This window comes from Malus sylvestris, chromosome 17 (assembly GCF_916048215.2).
Source record: "Malus sylvestris chromosome 17, drMalSylv7.2, whole genome shotgun sequence".
NCBI classification, from domain to species: Eukaryota; Viridiplantae; Streptophyta; class Magnoliopsida; order Rosales; family Rosaceae; genus Malus; species Malus sylvestris.
The window spans coordinates 1,273,994-1,296,789 of NC_062276.1; the positions used below are offsets into that span (position 1 = coordinate 1,273,994).

General features: G+C 37.2%; 5 protein-coding genes across 6 annotated transcripts; 1 reads left to right on the forward strand and 4 right to left on the reverse strand.

The window, feature by feature from the left end:
* The first annotated feature begins 3,816 nt into the window (after nucleotides 1-3,816).
* On the forward strand, nucleotides 3,817-5,160 carry LOC126609963 (BAG family molecular chaperone regulator 2-like). The gene is made up of 2 exons (XM_050277889.1): nucleotides 3,817-4,212; nucleotides 4,455-5,160. The coding sequence occupies exons 1-2, from the start codon at nucleotides 3,927-3,929 to the stop codon at nucleotides 4,670-4,672; spliced, it is 504 nt and encodes a 167-aa protein (XP_050133846.1). The 5' UTR covers nucleotides 3,817-3,926; the 3' UTR covers nucleotides 4,673-5,160.
* Nucleotides 5,161-6,501: 1,341 nt separating this feature from the next.
* Nucleotides 6,502-7,227, reverse strand: LOC126609883 (class I heat shock protein-like). Its single transcript, XM_050277818.1, has one exon. It carries the CDS (start codon nucleotides 7,124-7,126, stop codon nucleotides 6,701-6,703), a length of 426 nt encoding a protein of 141 aa, XP_050133775.1. The 5' UTR covers nucleotides 7,127-7,227; the 3' UTR covers nucleotides 6,502-6,700.
* Nucleotides 7,228-8,472: 1,245 nt separating this feature from the next.
* On the reverse strand, nucleotides 8,473-11,223 carry LOC126612420 (zinc finger protein CONSTANS-LIKE 6). 2 transcript variants are annotated; one of them, XR_007619061.1, is made up of 3 exons: nucleotides 10,163-11,223; nucleotides 8,902-9,103; nucleotides 8,473-8,800 (listed from the first exon to the last, which is right to left on the reverse strand). XR_007619061.1 is itself a non-coding variant. In XM_050280820.1 (3 exons), the coding sequence occupies exons 1-3, from the start codon at nucleotides 11,036-11,038 to the stop codon at nucleotides 8,777-8,779; spliced, it is 1,077 nt and encodes a 358-aa protein (XP_050136777.1). In that variant the 5' UTR covers nucleotides 11,039-11,220; the 3' UTR covers nucleotides 8,473-8,776. The 2 variants fall into 2 exon arrangements, 1 of the variants encoding a protein (XP_050136777.1); XM_050280820.1 differs by having other exon boundaries at nucleotides 8,902-9,078; nucleotides 10,163-11,220.
* Nucleotides 11,224-14,575: 3,352 nt separating this feature from the next.
* Nucleotides 14,576-15,860, reverse strand: LOC126609935 (uncharacterized). Its single transcript, XM_050277867.1, has one exon. The coding sequence runs from the start codon at nucleotides 15,635-15,637 to the stop codon at nucleotides 14,771-14,773; it is 867 nt and encodes a 288-aa protein (XP_050133824.1). The 5' UTR covers nucleotides 15,638-15,860; the 3' UTR covers nucleotides 14,576-14,770.
* Nucleotides 15,861-21,188: 5,328 nt separating this feature from the next.
* On the reverse strand, nucleotides 21,189-21,988 carry LOC126611683 (uncharacterized). The gene has a single exon (XM_050280058.1). The coding sequence runs from the start codon at nucleotides 21,795-21,797 to the stop codon at nucleotides 21,417-21,419; it is 381 nt and encodes a 126-aa protein (XP_050136015.1). The 5' UTR covers nucleotides 21,798-21,988; the 3' UTR covers nucleotides 21,189-21,416.
* Nucleotides 21,989-22,796: the final 808 nt, after the last annotated feature.

Here is a 22,796-nt window from a genome sequence, read left to right on the forward strand (position 1 = left end):
ATCTGGTACCACATGTATGTTGGACTTTTTAAGAATGAGAGAGGTTATGGGATTAGAGGGATGACCTAGTTGACTATGCCATAAGCTAGAGTTGACTTGATGACCAAGAAATGCAGCGGCTGGAAAAATTGGTTTGGAGGATGCATATCTGGTAGGCATAGGAATAGGGTACAATCCATTATTGCATAGGCCTCTGAACAATACTCTCCCTGTGACTTTGTCCTGAATCCAAAAACAGAAAGCATAAAAAATTAGCCAACAATTGTTGTCAAGACATAATCTATGTACTGAGAGCAAGTTTTGAGTAAGTTTAGGCACACAAAGCACATAGTTCAACTTTAATTTGTGAGCAGAAGTTTGCAAAACAGAAGAGCCCACATGGGATACACTCAAACCTTCACCATTGGCAGTCTCAATCATTTCTGTGGATGGATATGGTGTAGCTAGAGACAGATTGCTTAGATCAGCAGTCATATGGTTGGTAGCACCTGAATCAGTGAGCCATACTTGTGGATTCAATTGTTGGTCCAAAGATGGCGCTGAGGCATTAACATGATATGCATTCATGGATGACTGAGAAGTTGGACCATTGGAATTTCTGAAGTGACAGAACTGAGCACTGTGGTTTCTTTTTCCATAGATTTGACAACCATCAGGAATTGGAGAATCAGTGTTCCTAAATCTGCATGTATCAGCAAAGTGACCATATTTCCCACAAATTTGACATGTTGACACCTGAGAATTAGAGGAAGAGTATTGGCTTGATGGAGAGGTACCAAGGATCCCTCGAGTTGAATTGTTATAAAACTGCTTGCCATTGAAAGACTTAGAATTGGAACCATACTGAAATTTCCCCCTTCCTTTATTCTTGTTGTAGAAAGGTCTGTAGCTCGAAGGATGATAACCAGATGAGTTACCATCAGAGGATCCACCTCCAGAGGTGAAATGAGTCCCAGTGTTGAACCCCTTTTCTCTGGACTGTACAGTAGAATCTCTAGCTACCATAGCAGACATAAATGGAGTAGCAGATATATTTTCAAGCATGGCTTCCTCAGCAAGAAGTTGAGACCTAAGATCTTTGAGGGAAATTACATTGTCTCTTCCTCTAATAATCGAACGGATGGTATTAAACTCAGCAGATAAGCCATTTAGAGTAAGAATTACTATATCCTCATCATCAAATTTCACACTAGCAGCAGACAAGTAATCTCTAGCCTCTTTGATCCTTTGCAAATATAGAGAGATCGAATCATTACCCCTTTTAATGTTTTGAAGTGCAGATTTCATTTGAAAGATACTAGTACGAGTCACTATCGAAAATTGTTCCTTCAGTCGATTCCAGAGATCTTGAGCACTTGTACTGCCAATAACACACGACACTGCAGGTGGTGAAAGAGTCGCCGTGATCAATTGCATGAAGGCACGATCATGCATCTTCCAAATCTTGTAAGCCTCAGAGTCAGCTTGAGTGAATGAGGGACCAGAATTAGTCTCTGATTCACTAGAAGTAGCTGTGAGAAATCTTGGTGGACAGGGCATTGAACCATCAACAAACCCCATAATGCCATAACCTTCGAGCATCAATTGAACCTGGAAATTCCAAGTCAAGTAATTGGATTCATCCAGCTTAACCGTTACAGAAGTAGAAACTGTGGAGATAAGAGACGTAATCGGGGACTGAATGATTTGTAGTTGAGAAGCCGTCACCATTATGAAGTAATTCGACAAACAAGAACCAAGAAACTTTTGACAAACACCTGGTGTGCAAGAATGTGTTTCTTGCAGAAAGAGAGAAAGAACATAATGAAGACCCAAAAAAAAAAACAGAATCAATTGTTTTCAAGAAGAAACTAATGGAGATCAGGAAGAAAGAAGATGAAAAGCGGAAGCGGAAGCAGTATCACCAAGATCGATCACCGAGCGACAAGCTATTCCGGCGATGATACCATGTAAACCTTACTGTATTCTGATAAAGAAGATAGAAGGAAGATGGACGAGGGAAATGTTTACAGAGAGGGAGAGAGAGAGAGGGAAGAAAGATCTTTTTCCATTCAACATTACACACACACACTGATTACAGTTATATATCAGTTTACATGTTTACACATTCCTTATAACTACCCAATCTAACTTCCTTCCTTATCTAATGACAAGTGGCATCTTATAAGCCATTGGATCACTATCCTCAACAATATGGACACCAATTTGTCACTTTCGTGAATGCTCACAAAACTTCATAATGATTATCAAAGTTGATTAGAAAATTACAAAAACAATAAGCTTAATTAGCAACTCCATAACCACTGCAACTAACAGTTGGCTCACACGCTAATGAAGTAAGTTATCAATGATTGATTAGCAAATCTTCGTTTTGTTAGGGCTACTTATCCGTTAATTTAGTAAGACTAAAAAAATTTAGGTTTAGTAGCAGGGCGAATGTACATTAGGACCAAGGTGGTCACAGGACCATCGAAGTCTGAAAAATATACATGTAAAGGTCTTTCGAGGATCATTTGAATGTTTGGTAGGTCCCTTTGGTGTCTACCAAGTTTTTCATGTAATATTTGCTAGTCATATCTTGACAGGTTGCGTCGAAAAATTATCTGGATATCGTTCATCAATTGCTTCCGCATAAGTCGATATTTGTTAACATGTGCGGAACATGATTTGGCTAACGATAACAAATTCACCAAATGTTTGACAAAATGTACTCTTAGTAAATAAATTGAATTTCTTTGCACGCTTCATGCTTTGTTATAAAAATAAAAAATAAAAAATAAAAAACTTGTACTTTAACTCTACGGTCCCAGAAAGTTTAAATCCTGAATCCGTCACTTTTGAGCAATATATTCTGAATGATGAAGGTTTCTAAGTTCAACACATCTAAACATGGTGGAAAGAAAAGGAAAGGAGAGAATATACGTATTGTTTAAGCTCTCTCCCATGTGATTTGATGCCCTAGAGAGATTAGCCAACCACCCATAAGAAAATGTAAACCCAAAAGAAAGCTTAAGCACCAACCTAACCTAACTGATCTAAACATAAAAACCAAACAAAATCACAAATTAAGGATGAAGACAAAGAAGCTAGCTTTACACATAATTAATTTAATCGAACATATATTCCATATGCCACATTAATTTGATATCTATTTTTTCTTTTAACGTGCCAAACCGTATATCGGATGCTAATTCTTAATCTAGATCATATAGAATTCTGAATAAATCAAGAACTTAATTAGCCAGGACCCGTCTAAAAGTGCTTACGCAAGAAGTTTTTCTGCTTTTAAGCGCTTTTGTACAAAAGTTGAATATGTAGAACTCTTCTAAGAACAAGGTTAAACAAGCCATTATTTTTAAAAATGAGGTCTCATATACTCATACCACAATTGGTGACACTTTTATAAATCATGATCAGATTTCTATAACTCCAATATTTTTGGTCAATTATTTTATCATAAATTCTCCCTCACACCGTCTAGATTCTCGACAAATACCACAAAATTATTTCTAAACTATCAAAGGATCATATATATTTCTTGAAAGACAAATTAATGGAGCAATTGATTTTGTATTTGGCCCGCCAATTAAGTAACCGTGTTCCTAAGCACCCACCCCCATGTGCACTTGGCCTTCCATAAAATAAGCAAAGAGAAGCCATGCCAACATTGTCCCCCTTGTGGCACCCTCTCATTGGCCGCCGAGTCTTACTTTTTGCAACACTATTCGGGCGGCTTGTATTTTATTGATGTCGTTATTATATTTTGCCCTAGTTAATATAATGCACATTTGCCTTATTACTTATATATATTAAGCAGCCAACTCCAACACTCTCAACTCCCCATTTCCTCTCATTTCTCCTGAGCAGTTTGAGTAGTTGAGAGAAATAGCACAACAGAAGTGCTTGTAGAAAAATCAGGGAAAAGGATGATTAAGCTGAGGGCAAACAGGTTTTGCAGAAGCTTTAGCAGCTGCAAGCTCATCAGCAGCAGCAATAGTAAAAGCAAGAGTAAAGCTGCTGATCAAAAAGAGTTTGGAGGAGGCAATACTATTAGCAATGGTGAAATCAAATGGGAGCGTCGACCGGGAGGCATGCTTGTTCAGAGGAGGGAGACGGCGGCCGAAAGCAGTGCAGGAGAAGGCATGATCTCGGTTCGAGTGTCAACTGTGTCTCATTTCCATGATATCTCCATTGAAGCCACTTCCACATTTGGTAATTAAGCCTTCTTTCACATTCTTTAGCGAAACTTACCTAAACGGGAGATCACTGTAGTCTGTAGTGGTAGTCATAATGAATCACGTACTATCATATGTTTTAAATTCTCACATATCAGTGCGTGATTAACTTGAGATACTGTTACAATGGCATCGCTAGGACTGTTCTTTTCTCTATATATGAGCCATAAATGCAAATAATCAAGTCCTAATTGGCTTTGATTCATTTGTTCTCTGCAGGCGAATTAAAGATGATATTGTCACTGGTGAATGGTATGGAGGCAAGAGAGCAAAGACTTCTTTACAAAGGAAAACAAAGAGAGGATGGGGAATATTTACACATGGTTGGAGTTAGGGACAAGGAGAAAGTGCTTCTACTCCAAGATCCAGCTATCAAGGAAATGAAGCTTCTTCATGGAACTGGAACTCCTACGACTTGTCGTTCGATTCGTGTTTGAGAAATTGAGAATCATGAGATTATCTTTAATTAATCTCTGTTCATTACTAACCAAAAAAGTTTACTATGCTTTCCTCTCATGGAGAAAAATGACAAAGAGGGCAGCTGCACACTTAATTAATGGGACCAAAATGTAAAGATGTCTCATGTTTTTGTAAGAAGTGTCTTATGATTGACGTAATTGATGATCCTTCTGAAGTTTTTCTCCCTATGAGGACCTGGCTAGCTAGATTATCTAGGGACATTAATTTCATTTATCATTTTGTGTAGGTTGGGGCTTTCTGCAACTAAAAATTGTAAGTTGTTTAATGCTGATGCATGTCTTTGTACGCTTTGTAGTGACTGAGGGCATAAACTCAGCTATGTTTATAAAAAATAAAAAAAAGATATGTTGATTCCATTTTTTTCTTTTCCTCATTGTAAAAATGTAGAATATTGGTCCATTTGGTTTTGCCAAGGGACGATCAAAGGTTTCAAAATTGTGATGCCTTCTATGTTTCAACTTTCAATTGCATTGTATATTCACCCACGCGTGCACGCCGGCACAAAAGCTAAAGCTAAGCTAAAATATGCTTCTAAAAGTGATAAATGCGATTCTCTATAAATGAATATATACAAATTCTCTGTCCCCTCACAATTTAAAATTAATTCTAGTGTCAATATTATAAAACACCATGCCAAAAAGATGAGTTGGAGAAAGTCCCATTTTTAAGAATCTCCTTAACATTTCTTTCTAAAAGTAGAGAAATTATTAGGTCTGATAAATTGATATGTTACCTGTATAACCTCAATATTGTAAGAATTATGCTTTGTGAGAAGCTGGATGGATGACGTGGTTCATTTGTTAAACTTAATAGTTGTAAAGCAATTAAGAAAGGATTTGCATAAAACTAGAATATCCTCGTAGCGTCTCAACCTATCATGTGTTACTATGCAATAAAATTAAACCCCATATGAGTTTGGAATGCCAAAGTGTCGGTATCGTTTTTTTATCGCAAGTCTACCCTCACAAATTGAGATATTTAACTATAACAACTAAAAAGTAAAAGATATCGCTAGAAACATTAAATTTTGTAAACTAATAATATAAAAGTTGATAATTGAATTATACTTAAGTGTTGATTAATGTGCTTAATTTTTATTTAGTATACATAATTTAGTTTGACAATTTATTCTACTTAGCATTACTTAAAAGTAAAAGCTGACATCCTATCTATCTATTGGTTGAGCTAAAAGCTAGCTCCGTTTAATGTCTCAAAAGCATGGTATTTAAGTATTTTTCTTTCAAATCTTTCAAGTATTTGAAATTATTATAATAATTTAAAAAATAAAATAGTTTTGAACTCGGATAAAAACCAATCCCTTATTCATTAAAATATTACACCACGTGCAGATGCTTAAGTACATAATTAAATGGAGTTTAATTACAGATCAAATAAGTGAGCGCACGAGTACAAAGTACACTTAAAAGTTCAATTAGCAAAATGCAGGACAACTAACTGGTCCCATGCCACTGTGACGGTCGTTAGGCCGAATTCTTGAAAGACATTCTGTTTGTGCCACAACTGCATAGAGAAACAACTTCATAAAGCTTTTGGCTTTTGGCAAGTGGCCGGCAGCAACAGCACAATGATTTTTTAAACCAAGCTTGTTCAAATCTTGTAATTGAATTTTAAACCTTTTGTTTACTTTCTTTTAGACGGGATTATTGTTTAGACAAATCCCTTATGGTTTGCTCCATCCATGTCCCAACGCTTTAATTCAACCAGAAACATATACCCTAAATAATTGATTCCAAGGTTTGATATATATTCGATATAAAAACAACAATTAAACATGCACAAACTATCACATTTTATTAAAAACCACACATGATATGCAGACTTAGACGTAGCTAAGTTTGTTAAAACAGTAAGGCTTCTCTCTCTGAATTTAAGTTCAACCGAAAACAAGAAAATCACGCTTACCACACATGATACATTTTATTATCACACATTATCACATGATTATTTGTGAAACTCTCGTTTAATTAATTTCCTTCAATCTGAATAACCTTCTTTGGAGGTTTTTGAACTTCATGCTTGGGAATAGTGACCTTTAGAACCCCATTCTCCATAGATGCCTTAACTTCATCTGTCTTGGCATTTTCCGGCAGCCGGAACCTCCTTAGGAACTTGCCCCGGAAACGTTCGACACGGTGAAACCTATCTTTACGATCCTTACTCTTCTCATCTTTTTCTTCTTCATTCCTCTCGCCACTTATCTGGAGCACTCTTCCATCAGTAACCTCCACCTTGACCTCCTCCTTCTTCAGCCCCGGAAGGTCGAAAACAAACACATGGGCGTCTAGGGTTTCCTTCCAGTCGGTTGGGGTGTTGAGGACAGGACACTTGTTGATCAAGGAGAGAAATGGGTCGAATATTTCATCGCCAAACACTTGGGAAATGAGTGACATTTTGTATGATTAGCAAAGGCTAAGATCGATGATTAGGAAGAGATTAGTTTGCTGGTGTTGCTGATTAATTTGGTTGCAGGAGAGATTTATATATGGAGTTATGGAGTTCGATGTATGCGTCTTGAACCTTCTAATTACTAGTATATAGTTATCTTCGGATTTTTATTAAAGATAACATGTTCTACGATGTTCGATCAATCAGTAGGTGAATTACTTGAACATTCTATCGGCTACTAGAACATGCATGAACGTCACTTTCTAAATGTTGGGCTCTAACGATATCATTGGGCTGAAAAAGGAGATAAAGCCCACATTTTGGGGATGACATTTGTTTTACAAGACGATCATCCTTTTTTATTTTTATTTTTTCTCTTTTCTTTGATACAAAGATATAATTACTGTAAGACCTAAGAAATAAATTGGTTTTCAATTCACGATCCATGAGATTCGAACCTAAGATTTTCTTCTTACAAATGAAAATGAATATCACTAACCATATACTATATGACCATTAGACAGTATTCTAAATTATTTTAGTTTGTAGAAGATTTCAAACTTAAAAGAAGGGAACGAACATACTACAGGAGCCACTTGACGGAATCCATGTTTGGGGTGACTTTAAAAGGCTGTAGTTGGTAGTTGCACTTGATTGATCCAAAGTAGTGGGGAAAAGGCATTGTTGAACTATTGGAGATGCATTTTGCTAGGTGAGTGAATGACGAACTTGTTTCAAAACATAGGAACATACATAGAGGGTTGCAGGAGTACTATTTTCTGGTGCCAATATAGCAGCCTCACCATGTTTCCTCCAAAGATATATATATCCTAAATCAAAACCATTCATCTCTAAATCAAACGTTACAAATTGAACCCGAAAAACAGGAGAGGAGGGGGAAGGGTATATGGAACATGCCCAGCAACCTCTTGAATATATAAATTATTTGAGCGAGCTAGCTCCAAATTAAACGATCGAGGATCTTCTTGTTGTTGACAGACGATAGAGAGTACAAATGAACATACTCAAGAAAACGCTCGGGTTGCGCAGTTTTTGTGCACTCTTTTCTTCTGTCAACTTATGATCTTCCACTTCCAGTTCCAGCTGATAAAATTCTACACTACTATATATTGGTCATCTTATTCTTATAAATATCCACACCAATTAAGGTAAGGAACCCATGTTATGAAGTTCACTATTTCGCCCCTTTTTTGCTTCAGAACACGAAGGTTACGGTAAATACATGGCCCTTGCGGGAGCCATATCATCTCATCGTTTCTTCAGTACAACGAAATTCCTGCTAAGAAGGAGCTCGTAGTCATGGTTCACGGAATATTTGAGAAATTATCCATCTCACAAACATAGCTACATTAAACAGCAATATTTACACGTTAAATAACGTCTGATTGATTCTCATATATATCATCTTTTTGTGTATGTGATTTGTGCATATATTTTTACGCAAGAAGCATACGACTTATCATTCCCTCTTCCCAGTAACGTGAGTGACAAGCAAAGCAGGAAAGAATAGGGAAACGAAAACATCCGCATGCACTGGATATCTAACTCAAAACACCAAAAACCATGCCTATCTCCATCCTCTTGGTAAGTTATGCAGGTCAGATCGAAACCAGACGTTCAAAACGCGCGTTAATTCAATTTCTCTTCACGAATCGACCCTGCAACATAGATATATGGAACGATTAATACGAAATTAGTCATCTGAATTAATTACAGAACATATATAACACACTTGGTTGTGATGAGAGATTAAGAGTACCTTCATACGGGGTCGTTGTTCGGCATTGAGCTTTCGCACTTGGTATCGGATCCGCTTGGAGTAGAGCCGGTTAAGCCTCTTTTCCTTGTATCTCAACACACTGGCCAGTCTTTGCTCCATCTTCATTTTTAAGCTGCCGTCCTCTTCCGGGACTCTCCTTAAGTTCCCACCTGACCCCTGAACAAGTCCCATGCATTTCAGGCTACACCCCAACAGATGGAACCTCAATATTTAATTAAGGCTTAATTGGATTATCAGTGCCGTAGTGTTAGAGTAGTCGAAAGATAGCCCATATTGTAAAAACAATTAGGATACTGTGGCAAAGTCTGTTAGGTTTTGGTAATTATTAGTAAGTTAGTCTCACATGTGTAACTAAAAAGATAAGTTAGCATCACATGTGAGCCTCACGTGCTAACAATTAACCGAGAGTTACATTTTACTCTCACATGTATGGCTCACGTGCTAATAATTAACAGTGAGTTAACAAAACTTTAAATTTTGAACCAAAATGCTAACGGACATCACCACAGGGGTATAAATCCGAATTGTGTTTTACCATATGGGCTATTTTTCAACTATACTACCACAATGGGAACTATTAATACAGTTAGGCCTTTAATTAATTTGTAATTTGATCAAAAAAATATTTAATTCCTTACCAAGACAATATAATGTTTATTTTTAACAGAAGTAACTGAGTGTTTCATTACTAAGAACATCCAAATACAAAAAGTGTCAAATGAATACATTTTTCTCCCGTGACCAATTCCTGATCGGGAGATATTCGCACAAAATGCAAATGGTAACATTCAAATATAATGTTGTAGATGAGACCGACAACATTGATTTCACATATACAATTTTTAATTGATGATTAAAAAAATAGGATATGGATCGTTTCGGATCCATGCATTTTAATCCTAAGGATCTATCAATCCGAGTTATTGAAATTTGATCAAACGGTTATGAACAGTGATACACTTTAAAAGTTATAATAACTTTAGCTGATCGATTAAATTTCAATAATCCGAATTGATGGATTCTCAGGATTATGATCCATGGTTCCGAATAGGATCCATGTCCAAAAAAAAAATAAACCGTTATGATTATGACATTTGCATTATTAAACTATAGTCAATCACAATTTATATTTCACAAACATAATCAATGGAATTAATTTGAAGGTGAAATTACACATAAAGTTCAACAAAGTGAATGCACCGATCAACGAAAAAGGGCAAGAAGTCAAAAAAATTCTTACATCGGGAGTACTGCTGTTATCATTGAGCTGAAAAAGCTGATGATCCTGCTGATGCATCAAGTCAGGTACAGTTTGTGGGGAATCTCCTCCATCAATGTACAGTGGTCCCTTATCGGACCAAGCATTCAATATCTCCTCATAATCCAGCTTCAACGCCAACGACAGCCCCTTTCCGCCGCAGCTCCACCGTCGATGACCAACATCCCGACCATCACCTCCGCCTCGTGTACCGGTAGTACTTGTCGTCGAGCTAGCCAAGCAGTCCTTCTCTCTCTTCTCCTCCACCAACTCCGAGAAACACACCCACTTCTCCACGCTTGTCTCCCTCTCTCTGCTCCTCATCGCCGTCCGCACAATGTCACACTCTGTTTCTTCTCTATACTCATCCCGTCCCCTGTAGTAGGAAAAGGACTCTGCTTCCTCCAGATCGGATGACATTGTCGACGTGGTGGCGGTGGAGGTTAGGAGGCCGTTGAGAGTGGCGCTGCCGTCAGACTCGAACAGCAAGGCCACGTTCTCGTCCTGTTGCATGTACCCTTTATCTTCAAAATCATTCTCGACCCGATTTTCCGGGTGCAGCGGAAAAAGGTTGAGCTGGGGGCGGCGGCGGCGGCGTTGGCGGTGGTGGGTCTTGGCCTTCGTTGATGTAACTTTGTTGGGTGCTCTGTAACTTTGTCCGTTATCTTCGGAGATGAGTTGGGATCGGAGACTTAAAAACTTGGGTTTTCTGGTTTTTGTTCTGAATTTCCGAGCTGCTAAATTTTTAATCAGTTCGTCTTCTTCTTCATCGTCTTCTTCTTTCTTGATCATATCATCAATCATTGAGCTCCTCTGCACATGATCGTCGTGACCAGAAGGACTCTTCTTGTTGCACATCTCCCTCCCTCTCTCTCTCTCTCTCTCTCAACTCTCTTGCCTTCTCTCTCTCAACTCTCTTGCTTTCTCTGTTCACTGATAAATCGATTAATTAATCGCGAAAAGGTTAGAAAAAGAAATTGGAAAGTATATTTTGGGGAGAGGCAGAGGCAGCAGAGGAAGAGCTCAGATTTTGACTCATTGGGAAAAGGCCATATTGATCATCAGTCCCGTATAGATGATGATGCTGACGCATTTGCTTTATGACACGTGGGATGTGGTGATTGGGTGGAGGGGTGGATTGTGCTTTGTTATCCAGATTTCGCTTTGCTGTAGATGATGTGATGATGACTGAACTTTGATAATTCATGGATCGAGTTGTGTAAAATTTTGCCCTAATGTTTTTAACTAGTTATTGTTTAGTTTGATCGTTATACCGTCACGTAGTGTTAAAAAAAAAAAAAGTGTAATATATTAAAACTTTCGTACAAAAGTAGGTCAACCTCATCACATCAGTAATTAACAAACCGACTTTTTTTTAGAATCTCTCTGTTCGTATACCACCTCTCACAAGCTTATATCTTGCAATTGAGTTTTACCTAAGCTTTACGGATGATCTGGTCAAGCTGATTAATTGAGTTTAACTTATGCTTTACGAATGATTTGGTCAAGCTGATTAATTGAGTTTAACTTATGCTGTACGAATGATGTGGTCAAGCTGATATGTTGAAATTTTCTCATGTCGTACACTTATATAACACATGAGTTAGCAAAATTAAATGGCTTTTAATTTTGCACTCACATTAAAATTTATTTCCAACTCAAGATTTGTTGTTGGAGACCAAATGTCATCCATGAGACCATATTGGATTGAATAATGGGGCACTATGAAGTGGTCTTGCCAGGCTCTTTCATGTGCCTTTGATCAATGCTATAATCTAGTACTCATGGGATAGTTGTGCTTTGTGCCATCTCCAACTCCAAAGATCATTTTTCATTTAAGTCCTTCATAAGATCCATCATCTTTAAAGTTTCAAGAGCCCACAAGTCTAATCAACATGGAGCCAAAATTCAAGTATCATTCAAATTATCATTGGAAAAGTGTCCATATAATAGTGTTATTTAGGGGACAAATTGCAATAATTGATAATTTCTAATAAAGATGAGTTCCGCATACAATTTTGTTGTATTCAGTCTCAACCATTGATTAATTTGAACTAGTATTCGACTTTGGTTTAGACTAGATAACAAGAAACTATAATTCTAAGTATGATTAAAGGTTGTTGCTATTGGCGCTCTAAAACTATCATGATGCACTTCTAAAATTTTTGTTGTGTTTTTATAAATGTGGAGTGCATAATGATTTTTTAGTGCCAATAATAGCTTATTGATTAAATTGTTCAATCAAATTAAACTTTGAAGGAGTGTCGATATGATATGATTAATATTATGTTTGGACATACAAAACTGATCAAATTGTTGATTGCCTATGTAATACAGATGAGTCAAGCATACAATAATAGGACTCTCTTGTATTAGAGATACAATCAATAATATGGCCAATTTTGCATAATTAAATGACCTTATTTCACATATTTTTGTGGGACAATGAATTTTCCTAGATCAGGGTAAGGAGGATTGGGATACAAGTACCTTAGAAGTCCGGTCATAGATTCAATGACTCCAATCAGATTAAGTCGCCTAAATAGACCATGAATGCTACCACATCTTGTTAGACTCCACAATGGTAGGCGAGGCTCGCAAACCTCACTGAGATCCACCATGCTTGCTCCACAAGTAATCAAAATTCCAAAAGGAAGCAATATCTTATACTAGTTATCTTCTAGAATTATTCCAGTTTAATACAGATTCTATTTCTTTGAAAAACTCTCTCCCAACTAGTATAAACACAACCACCTAAGCCCTAGGGCATATAATGCTTTCTTACACTTTGATCTCTTGCACACTGCTTCAATTATAAGATTTATCCTCACTTGATCGTAAGAAAGTCGTTGACTGGTATCACACCAATACCCTAGGTTGCTCACGGTTGTTTGTTCTTGCTCGTAGGCAGCCATTCTCACATAACTCCTCCATACACGGTTATGCAAAAAATTGATTCCAACAATTTTCAAATCTTTAGTCAAGGTAGAGAAACGTTGCAAGCAGAGGTAGGAATTTCCACATGTTTTCCTCTTACTTGTTTGGCACAGTGGAGGGAATGCCAAGAAAAACGACCCACAGCCATAAGTTCGCACAAGATAGTGCTAAAATCTGGGCTTTGGCAGGCCCCTCTGGCCTCTGGTCTCTGGAAAAGCTTTTGCATTGTTTTTGTGGGTGGGGCCTCTCACTGAAAAAAGTCTTTGCACTAACACACGTGTATAGATTGCTCCCAATTTTCACAACAAGAAATATCACGAAGGATATTTTTTTTTTAATGTGGACAACATTGTCTAGTATATTATAATAAATAAAAATTTTAATTTTATCATAGAGTTTTTAGTATGCCGGTAATAAGATCTAGTCCATCAAATAAAACAACACAATCGGTTCGAAAGTAAAAAAAAACTTCAACCACTTGTACAATTCCATTTGGTATATCCGGCACACAAAATAATTTCTCAAATATCGCATCACCATCACAACCCAAAACGCTCATATAATTCCTATTCTTGAAATTACTATTTTGGGTCCGGGTATGTCACATCATCAGAGTGTCGGTGGGATTGGGATTCCCATTTTGGTATTTTCCTTTTGTTTTTGCTTTTTATTTTGCTATTTTTGTTTGGGCTTGTGATGTAATGTAGACGAGGCACCAAGTGGATTCTTCTTTTGGGTCACTTCTAACGAAACTAGACTTTTATTTCTTACGGGTCCAACCCAAATATGTAAACCAAAACAATCATATTTCTAAAGAGGTAAACAAGTTAGAGCGAATGTGTTTTCATCTCTGTATTTAAGTTCGAATTTAAGTACGTAAGAGTCCACTGGCCAAGTAGCACATGGATTAGGTTAAATTTCTATTAATTTCCTTTCTATTAGTTACTTCTTGATCATTAATGGATTTGTTATGTTGGGCAGCCATAAGAACTAACAGCATCATATAACCTATAACCTTAAGTGGATGAATAAATATTTTTAATTATTACTTGAGCTACAAGCGTTGCAGCTGGTGATCATGATATGGAGAAATTTTTCATTGTCACGGGAACACATATAATACATCATGTGTTTTTATGTAAGTGGTGAAAAATTTTATTTTTGAAGTTATTAACTTTCTAACACATATATCCACCATTTGTATAGTGACACATGGTGTACCATCCCGTGTGCTGGTCACACTAAAAAATCTCTTTATGATATATATCCACATTTAATCATCCTGAACACCAACACATAAAAAAGCATATACGTTTGTTCTTTAGAGACCTTATACCATGCATGCATATGCATGAATTCTCTAATGTAAATTATTAAATCAGCTAGGTTTCGAAATCTTTTTTCATCGTGCAATAATTAACCCATGCAAACAAGATTAATAGAGGGAGGCCCTAATACTTAATGCAAATGCCCTTTCATTAATTATCTGGAAAAAGGGAAAGTGAACGAATGAAACAGGACAAATATGGATCATTCGACGTTACGAACAGTTATACGACCACGTAGGATCCAACATTGAATTAATTAGGGCATAATATGAATGCGCATGCAAGTACTCATGGGGTGACTACTAGCTAATTCAACCTTGCTTGATTAAAAGGCAAAGAAGGAGGCGGCTGCGAGCACGAGAGCACCGGCGGTGGAGGCAGTGGAGAAGAAGGTGGGGAGGGCGGCGGTTTTAGAGGGAGCCTCAGCGAGAGAGGGTGTGTCCGCAGTCACAACGTCAGAGGGAGCCTCTGTAGTAGTGTCACGAGTAGGGGCAGGAGGGGATGCTGAGGCTGAGTCATCGGGGGAAGGGGCGGAGGCGCTGGAAGAGGAGTCGGAAGATGGAGCAGAGCTACTGTCGTCCTTGTCCTTGTTTTTTGATGACTTGGGGGAAGAAGCCGGACTGCTGCTACTGTCGTCCTTGGCGCTTGAAGACGGTGAGGACTTGGGAGAGCTGGAGGAAGAAGACTTAGGCGACGGAGATGAACTGTCTTTACCTTTGTCTTTGCCGCTGTCCTTGCTGGAGTCGGGCGAGCTTGCGGAGGATTTAGGTGACTTAGATGAGCTGTCTTTATCACTGCCCTTGCTTGGAGCCGGAGCAGATGATGACTTGTCCTTGTCTGATGACTTACCACCGTCGGATGACTTGGGGGATGGTGCTGATGGGCTTGGGGCGGATGAGGACTTATCCTTGTCCTTGTCCGATGATGATTTGTCCTTGTCCGATGATGACTTGTCCTTGTCCGATGATGATGACGGGGCATCAGATGAATTGTCCTTATCTGATGATGAATTGTCCTTATCTGATGACGATTTGTCCTTATCTGATGATGAAGATGAACTGTCAGAGTCTTTTTTGTCGTCTTTCTTGGGCGATTCCGATGGCGAAGGACTACTACTCGAATCTGCTGCCATCGCAACTCCGACAATGGCAACCAAGATCAGAGCAATGAGAATCAATTCGCGACGTGCCATTTTTCTTCTCGCTCTTCTTCTTCCTTTTGTTTTTGTAGCAAAATTAGGGTTTGATGTGGCTTATAACCTGTTGCGTTAATTCGTTTACTTGCCGCGTAAGGTAGATTTTTCTCTTGTGTTGGGATGATTAATGAATGGTTATTGCAGTTGTTTGTCACTAAATATATATTTATAGTTGTAAAATATAGAGAAACACTGCGCAACCAAAGGACGTATGTGGATCATAACATGGTTGGAAGGGAATGAGATTTATAGGACTTAGCGTGGAAGGGAGACAGCGTAGGAAATCTGTGGAGGATAAGACGCCAGAGTTAGTTTATTCTGTTATGACCTGATGGCTTCTATTAATTAATTAATTAGCTTGTGTTTTAAAAGTAATGTGGTTTCTTGGCTGAGCGGGCTTAACGAATCATGGTTAAGGTTACATTTGTACCACATCTCTAATAGAGCTAGGGTCCACCAATATATGTGAATCTCATTTCTAATAGAGAAGTAGTACAATTGTGCTATGAAAATTGTGTTAACAATAACGTTTTTGTGGTTCGATAATTACAAGGATCTTGAATTTCCATCAAACATTCAGACTTTGCGTGTATTTCTACTCATGATTTTGTAAGAACAAACTATTATTAGAAATTTAGAAAGAAAGATGACAAGGAACTTAATTCCCTTTGTGGTAAGATTTGGTTTTGGCCTTTATGATATATTCTTCGTTTCTCCTTTTGTGCTTTCATTTACTTTCCATATCAGTAAATAGATATTGATTATAATTAATCAAGAGGTTATGTGAGATGTCAAGTGTCAAAATTTTCAAGTATAAGGCTAAGGAATCATGAAATAACAATCTATGCATAACAACAATTTATCTAGTTATTGGGTCGAAGACAACTAAGCATAAGGGTTCCAAATATCAACAATTTATATATCATTGCATTCATGTAAGTTAAATTTCGTTTCAACAATACAACTGCTACTAAACTAAAGACTATTAGTTGGTCATTTAGTTGATATAGGCGTTGGGGTGAGATAAACTAATTAACTTACAATAGGGATTATCGTTGTGGCAATATTTCAAACCAATCACGCATTGGCATGTGTAACAAAAATTTAAAACATGTACCATCTTTGTGGTTAGCTGCCATAAAATAGAGAGTATGAGAATGTACGTGACAAGAACACACACAATGTATGACAAAAGAACAATGTTGACTAGGTCTGAGAAAGTATATATTTACATACCATCATTATGGAACAGATTCGTGCTGACCATCTAAAGTGGCGACTGCCACTATAAACAACTCGAACTGAACAAGAGATTCTCTCTTTTAGAGAAATTCATTAACACTTCTTCCATTGATTTCAGTTGTCGGGTTTCTATATTGGAATAGTGTATTCAGCACATACCCAACAATATGCTCTCTCCAGCTATCAATCTTTCTTTCATCTTTTGATGAAGATTCTTGACTTAATTTAGGTTTTGTTATATCTCATGATGACTATGTAGATTATGATCTTTCTGATGGGCCCATCAGGAATATCATAACTCACACAGTCATCACGAGCCATAACAAAACCTAAACTAAATCCAGAATCTTAATCAAAAGATGAAAGATTGATAACTGAAGCGAGCATATTGTTGGGTATGCGCTGAATACACTGCTCCAATTTAGAAAACCTATGACTGAGGTCAATGAAAAAAGTCTTAATGAATTCCTCTAAAAGAATGAATCTCTTGCTCATGTCGAGAAGTTGTTTGAAAACCTCTCTTTGAAAATGAAGAACATCAAAAGATGGATGAGCACGGTTCATAGGACGGGCAGTGGGACAAGAAGAGGAAAAGTGAATAACAGGAGTTTGGTCTTCAAACTTCAAAGCACGAAGACGCTCGGACTGAGGATACCATGACACTCAGAAAAAAAATGGTTTGTGCAACTTTCAAGAAAAGAGCAATATATATATATATAACAAAACATAACAAAACAGAAGTCAGAATCCAATACAACTAAAAAACCAACAGATAACTATAAAAGAAAGACAAATGCTAAGGCTCTGCAGTCAACCAAATATCAGCAAAAGAACCATCATTATCGGCAATTGAGAATGATGAGTCGAGATAAGGATAAGAAGATGAATTGATAGATACTGATGATGCTGCACAAACGCATTAGTTGAGAAAGAAAAAAACAAGGAAAAAAACAATTAAGGAAAAAAAAAAAGGAAAGAGACATGCTTGACAGCAAGTAAAATTAAAAACACAAGAATTGGTGGACAGCAAGTAAAATAAACAAAACACGCGATACACAAAAAACCATAATATGTGTGAAAGAGAGCCAAAATTTGAGACTATGTAAATGCAATGTAGTGAAACAATAATATGTGTGAAAGAGAGCCAAAATTTGAGACTATGTAAATGCAATGTAGTGAAACAAGGCAACTTAAATGTAACCCCTAATCTCACCAGGAATATACACTCAAATGTCAGTCAAGGTGTGTGGGATTAAGTGTTTACATTCAAAAGAATTTTTCATGAATGTTAAATTGTCATATGCTGCAGATTGATCTCGTCTCCACACACATCAACAAATTACCCTCAAGAGATTAAGTAGGTTCTTGCAAAAGGATTGCAACGTGGCTTAGAGACTTGGTTAAAGAAATGAAGATATGGGAAACACAAAGTTTAAGAAACTAAAGGAGTTGCGGAAAATGAAATTGACAGAGAAATGCACCAATGAACAAGGCAACTTTGCAGTATATGGAGTGGTTGGATTTGAAACAAGAACAGACATAAAACTGCACATTGAATTTTTTTTATATTTATGATTCTTGCTCTTCATGTACAAACTACACACTTAATTTCTTATAATTTCTTATGATTCTGACAGCTCACTTTGTGAGTCACTCACAATGATCTCGTTTCCTCTTTTATTCTTTGGCTCTTTGTTTGTAATTTGGCTTTCTTCAAAATTTGCGTCTTCAATACTTAAACAACCTAGAACTCTCCTTAAAAAAATGTCTCTACTAGCTTCTTAGTAGGGTAGGATAAATTTGTAACTAAGGCTAGGTACAAAAAATGTAGGTTGGAGAGAAAAAAAAAGGCTTATGTAAAGGCTCAATGGGGCGAACAAGGGAAAAAAAAAATGTAGGGCACTAGCTTCTATGACAATGATGGTAAATTTCTAATGCTTACTTTCATCACTAAGAGAATGTAAGATGTGATACAATATCGTGAGAGATCTCAAAGCAAGTTCTAGTGAGGCAAATGACATAAGATTGGATTTGTAAGATGTGATACAAAGTTTGAATCTTTGAAGATGAGAGAATCCCACTCCTTCATATATGACGAAGTTTGATTTGAACCAAATACAAATTCATTCAATTTCTGTTTTTCTTTGATCGTCTCATTGTCAAGTGAAAAATAGGGGTTTTAATGAATATGAATCATGATAATTGGTTGAAATAAACTGTGTTGAGCATGAGTCTCATATTGATGGGATGAGGGACCTTGCATGGACTTATAAGAGGTTGGCTACTCCATATTACCAATTGATTTTATGGTGGAACTTCAACTTTCTTCATGGTATCAGAGCAGGTTGCCCACATGTGAAGCCAAACAGCCACATGCGCTCCACGTCACCCCGTTGTGTTGCCCACGTATTAGGCTTGAAAAGTTGCCACACGTGAAGGGACGTGTTGAGAATGAGTCTCACATTAATGGGAGGGGGACCTTGCATGGGCTTATAAGAGGTTGAGCTATTTCTCATATTGCCAATTGATTTTATAGTAGAACATTTTGAAGAAAATCTTTCTTAATTATATTCTTTATTGTTTTTCATTTGTTTGCAATATTATGATAGTCTTTCTGTAAAAACTCCATTAGTTATTGTGTTAGTATGCTAACGTGGCACACAATTTGAGCCCAAAGTCCACTTAAATAGTACCATGTGGAAAAATAATTTAAAACTAAAAAAAAAAAAAAAAAAAAAAAGAAGAGAAAAAGCTAAAATCAAAATGTTGAACGGAGGTCTTCACCTCCTCACGCCAACCTTACCCCAGAACCAAAGAAATGATTCGAGCTGTGCAAGGCTGCACTGCAATGGAATTGAACATCAACTTAATTACCCCTTATTGTCAAATAATCTAGAAGCCGGCCGGCCATCTTCTGATTTCTTAGAGTTGATGACAACAGGTGATCGCAAGCCGTCAGCTAATCACCTCGAAACTGTCCAGGATAGTGGCGTCGATCCTTCACCAGAACATAGCAACGCCTATCTTTCGCTGGCGATGGCAGAGCCAACGCCTACAGGAGCAAAGTCATAGCAATCACGTACGAGCACTCTGAAAATTTCCCTTATATTTTATTTTTATTTTATTTTTTTATTTTATAAACTTACAACTTTAAATCATTTAAAAGAAGGAATTAGTTTGTATACTCCACGTGGCCAGGGGCGGAGCCACCAAGAGACTAGGGTAGTCCCCGGTCCATCCTGACTTCATCTGAGGTGTGAACCTCATGGAAGAAGATGCAGCAAACGACGTCGTTAAGCTGTTTTGATTTTAAATCTTTTTTACTGTCTAATGAAACGATAAGTTTGGCAGGGGAGTTTTAAAAGAGATGTGCAATTTTAAATAGAAAAAGCAACCCCACTTTTGGTTCGATTCTCTCACCTAACAGTAATATACACCCTATAATTTTCTAAAGCAACCCACCTTCTTTATTTGCAGACATCTCCGCCTTTTTCTTCTTTTTCTACTTCTTTGTATTTTCTTTAGCCTTCCACAACCTACCTCTTACTTGGTTGTTTGGATTTTTACATTTTTTTCTTCTTAGTATTGAATTTAAGATAATTTTTTCAGTTTTGTGAGGATTACACAAATTGCATATGTCAACATGTTATGAATTCAACTTTTTACACACAGTCATATATATATATTTGTGAAAGGCCCCTCCTCATTCAGAATTCTGGCTCCGCCACTGCACGTGGCACCATTTTATTAGAGTTGTAGACCTCATATGTGTATCATGTCAGCACACTAAAAGAAGAACTAACAAAGAATGACCAAATTGATGTGCGGGTAGTCAATTTCAAGTGCGATTTTGAAATTAAGGGATCAAATGATGAGTTAAATCAGTTTCAAAGATCATTTGTGATAAAAGTCTTACTCTAAAAGAATGATAATAAATGTGGTAGATGGCATGACAATATCTTAATCGTTGAAAATAACTTAACCACGTAGAAATTAATAAATTGATTAGTTGCTCCATGCATACACGCAGTGTGCCAGCATCGTGCTAAAACAAGTTCTGATAACATAAACATTGATACAATCATACATATGTTCCAATTAACTTCCAACAATTCATATAAACTTGATAGGAAAATAGGGTCAGGACTCAGGCGTAGGCTTACATGCATGCAGATTCCAAAACAGTTATGTTCACATAAAATTGCTGTATGCTTCTTTAATTCTTATTGCTAACAAATAGCTTACCATGCAATTCGTTTTTCCAAGTGAAAATTCAAGTTACACAATAGTTTTAGTATTCTAAATATAAAGATTAACTTGAAATTAGTATATACTGATCAAATTAAATAGCTAGTACAAAGGATACAAAAAAATAATAAAAAAATCCATGTCAAGAGAGGACGGAAAAAAAAATGTAAAATACAGGTTGATGATCTTTCTCGTACTTATTCATAATTAAGTCTACGTATGGAGAGACTCTATAATGAAAGATAAAAGCTCAATCAATTCAATTAATTTGATAATTAGAAGCTCCTCAGTTTTTTATGAGCCTTGAGAGATCATCAGTGGGATAATCCTCCTCAGCGTCCGAGGTTCCCTCAGCTGCGGCCCCGCCTTCTGGGGCAGCCGCGATCTCAAGCGTCTCATCGGTGGCCTTGGTCCCCGGAGCAGCTGCGTCGCCACTGTCGGGAGAAGGAGCGGATGATACATCGTTAGCGGGGCTTGGGGCTGAGGCCGGAGTGCTGGCGTCTTCACCACTGGGAGAAGGAGCTGATGAGCTGGAAGGTGATGGTGAGGTGGTGGCGTCAGGGGAGGAGGCCGGGGAGGGGGCGGGTGGTGACGTGATTGGCTCTTGTGCTAAAACACCAGTAATGGCTACAAATACTAGGGCAAGAACAATGACTTGACGTCCCATCGTTGCTTCTTCTTGTTTGGTAATACTTTTGTGTCACCTTTTGTTTCGTTCTTTAATTTGCAATACTTCTCGAGAGATGGATATATACGACTGCGAAACCAACGTACCAAATTATGGAGGTGGAAGTGGGTGGTGATTAAGCTTAATATATATGAGATTAGTGGGAGAGAGAGTAGGGATTATCTGTGGAGTAAATTAATCGAAGACAGAGAGAGAGAGAGAGGATATTTATAGTTTAATTTGGTGTTAGAGGGAAGGAGATAGAAGAGATATTATGGGTTCTCTTGGCTGGCCGGGTTTAGTGGATCATGCATGGTTCTAAAATTATTGCTACATTAATAGAAATAACTATTAATGGAAGGAAAAACGAGGATCTTTGTTCTTCTTATTTCTAACCTTTGGCATTTGGATTAGGGTTTGGTTGTTTAGATAGATTATGTGCCAACCAAGAAGTTAGAACCAACAACATGGACATTAATTACAAGTTTCAAACTATGCTAATTCTGCGAGAAAATGCGAAATAAAATATAGACCTATGACATAAATTAAATCTCATAATTTTAATTTCCAACTGAGAAGAAATCCATGATCTTGGTGTTTATTCCTTTAATTGATGAAAGAACCGAAGTTGCATGCATGGTTTTGTGCATATATAGGAGAGATTTTTAGTATGTTAGGAACAAAAGATGATACACCACGTGTTATTATATAAGTGGTGAGATACTTGTGTAAAAAAAATTTAAAACTTGAAAATTAAAACTTCTCTCAACTTATATAATGACACCTAATATACCACCCGTATTTCGAGCATAATGAAAATTTTCGTTATATATACAACGTTGTTGTCCTAAATATAACTGTGAATGCTCATAAATGTGATCAATATTGTGTTTTAAATAACAATATATTATAGTTAATTTCTATAATTTTGTTATTATGTTCATTAGCTAGACCGATATCGATCCAAGATCATCGATCACGTGGTGGGCATACATGGAT

Coding starts and splice junctions, on each gene's coding strand:
- LOC126612420 (XM_050280820.1), bottom strand. CDS start 11,038: ATGTGCAACAAGAAGAGTCCTTCTGGTCACGACGATCATGTGCAGAGG. Junction 9,079..10,162: donor ATAACAGCAGTACTCCCGAT/GTAAGAATTTTT, acceptor GGACTTGTTCAG/GGGTCAGGTGGGAACTTAAG. Junction 8,801..8,901: donor AACAACGACCCCGTATGAAG/GTACTCTTAATC, acceptor TCTATGTTGCAG/GGTCGATTCGTGAAGAGAAA.
- LOC126611683 (XM_050280058.1), bottom strand. CDS start 21,797: ATGGGACGTCAAGTCATTGTTCTTGCCCTAGTATTTGTAGCCATTACT.
- LOC126609883 (XM_050277818.1), bottom strand. CDS start 7,126: ATGTCACTCATTTCCCAAGTGTTTGGCGATGAAATATTCGACCCATTT.
- LOC126609935 (XM_050277867.1), bottom strand. CDS start 15,637: ATGGCACGTCGCGAATTGATTCTCATTGCTCTGATCTTGGTTGCCATT.
- LOC126609963 (XM_050277889.1), top strand. CDS start 3,927: ATGATTAAGCTGAGGGCAAACAGGTTTTGCAGAAGCTTTAGCAGCTGC. Junction 4,213..4,454: donor TGAAGCCACTTCCACATTTG/GTAATTAAGCCT, acceptor TGTTCTCTGCAG/GCGAATTAAAGATGATATTG.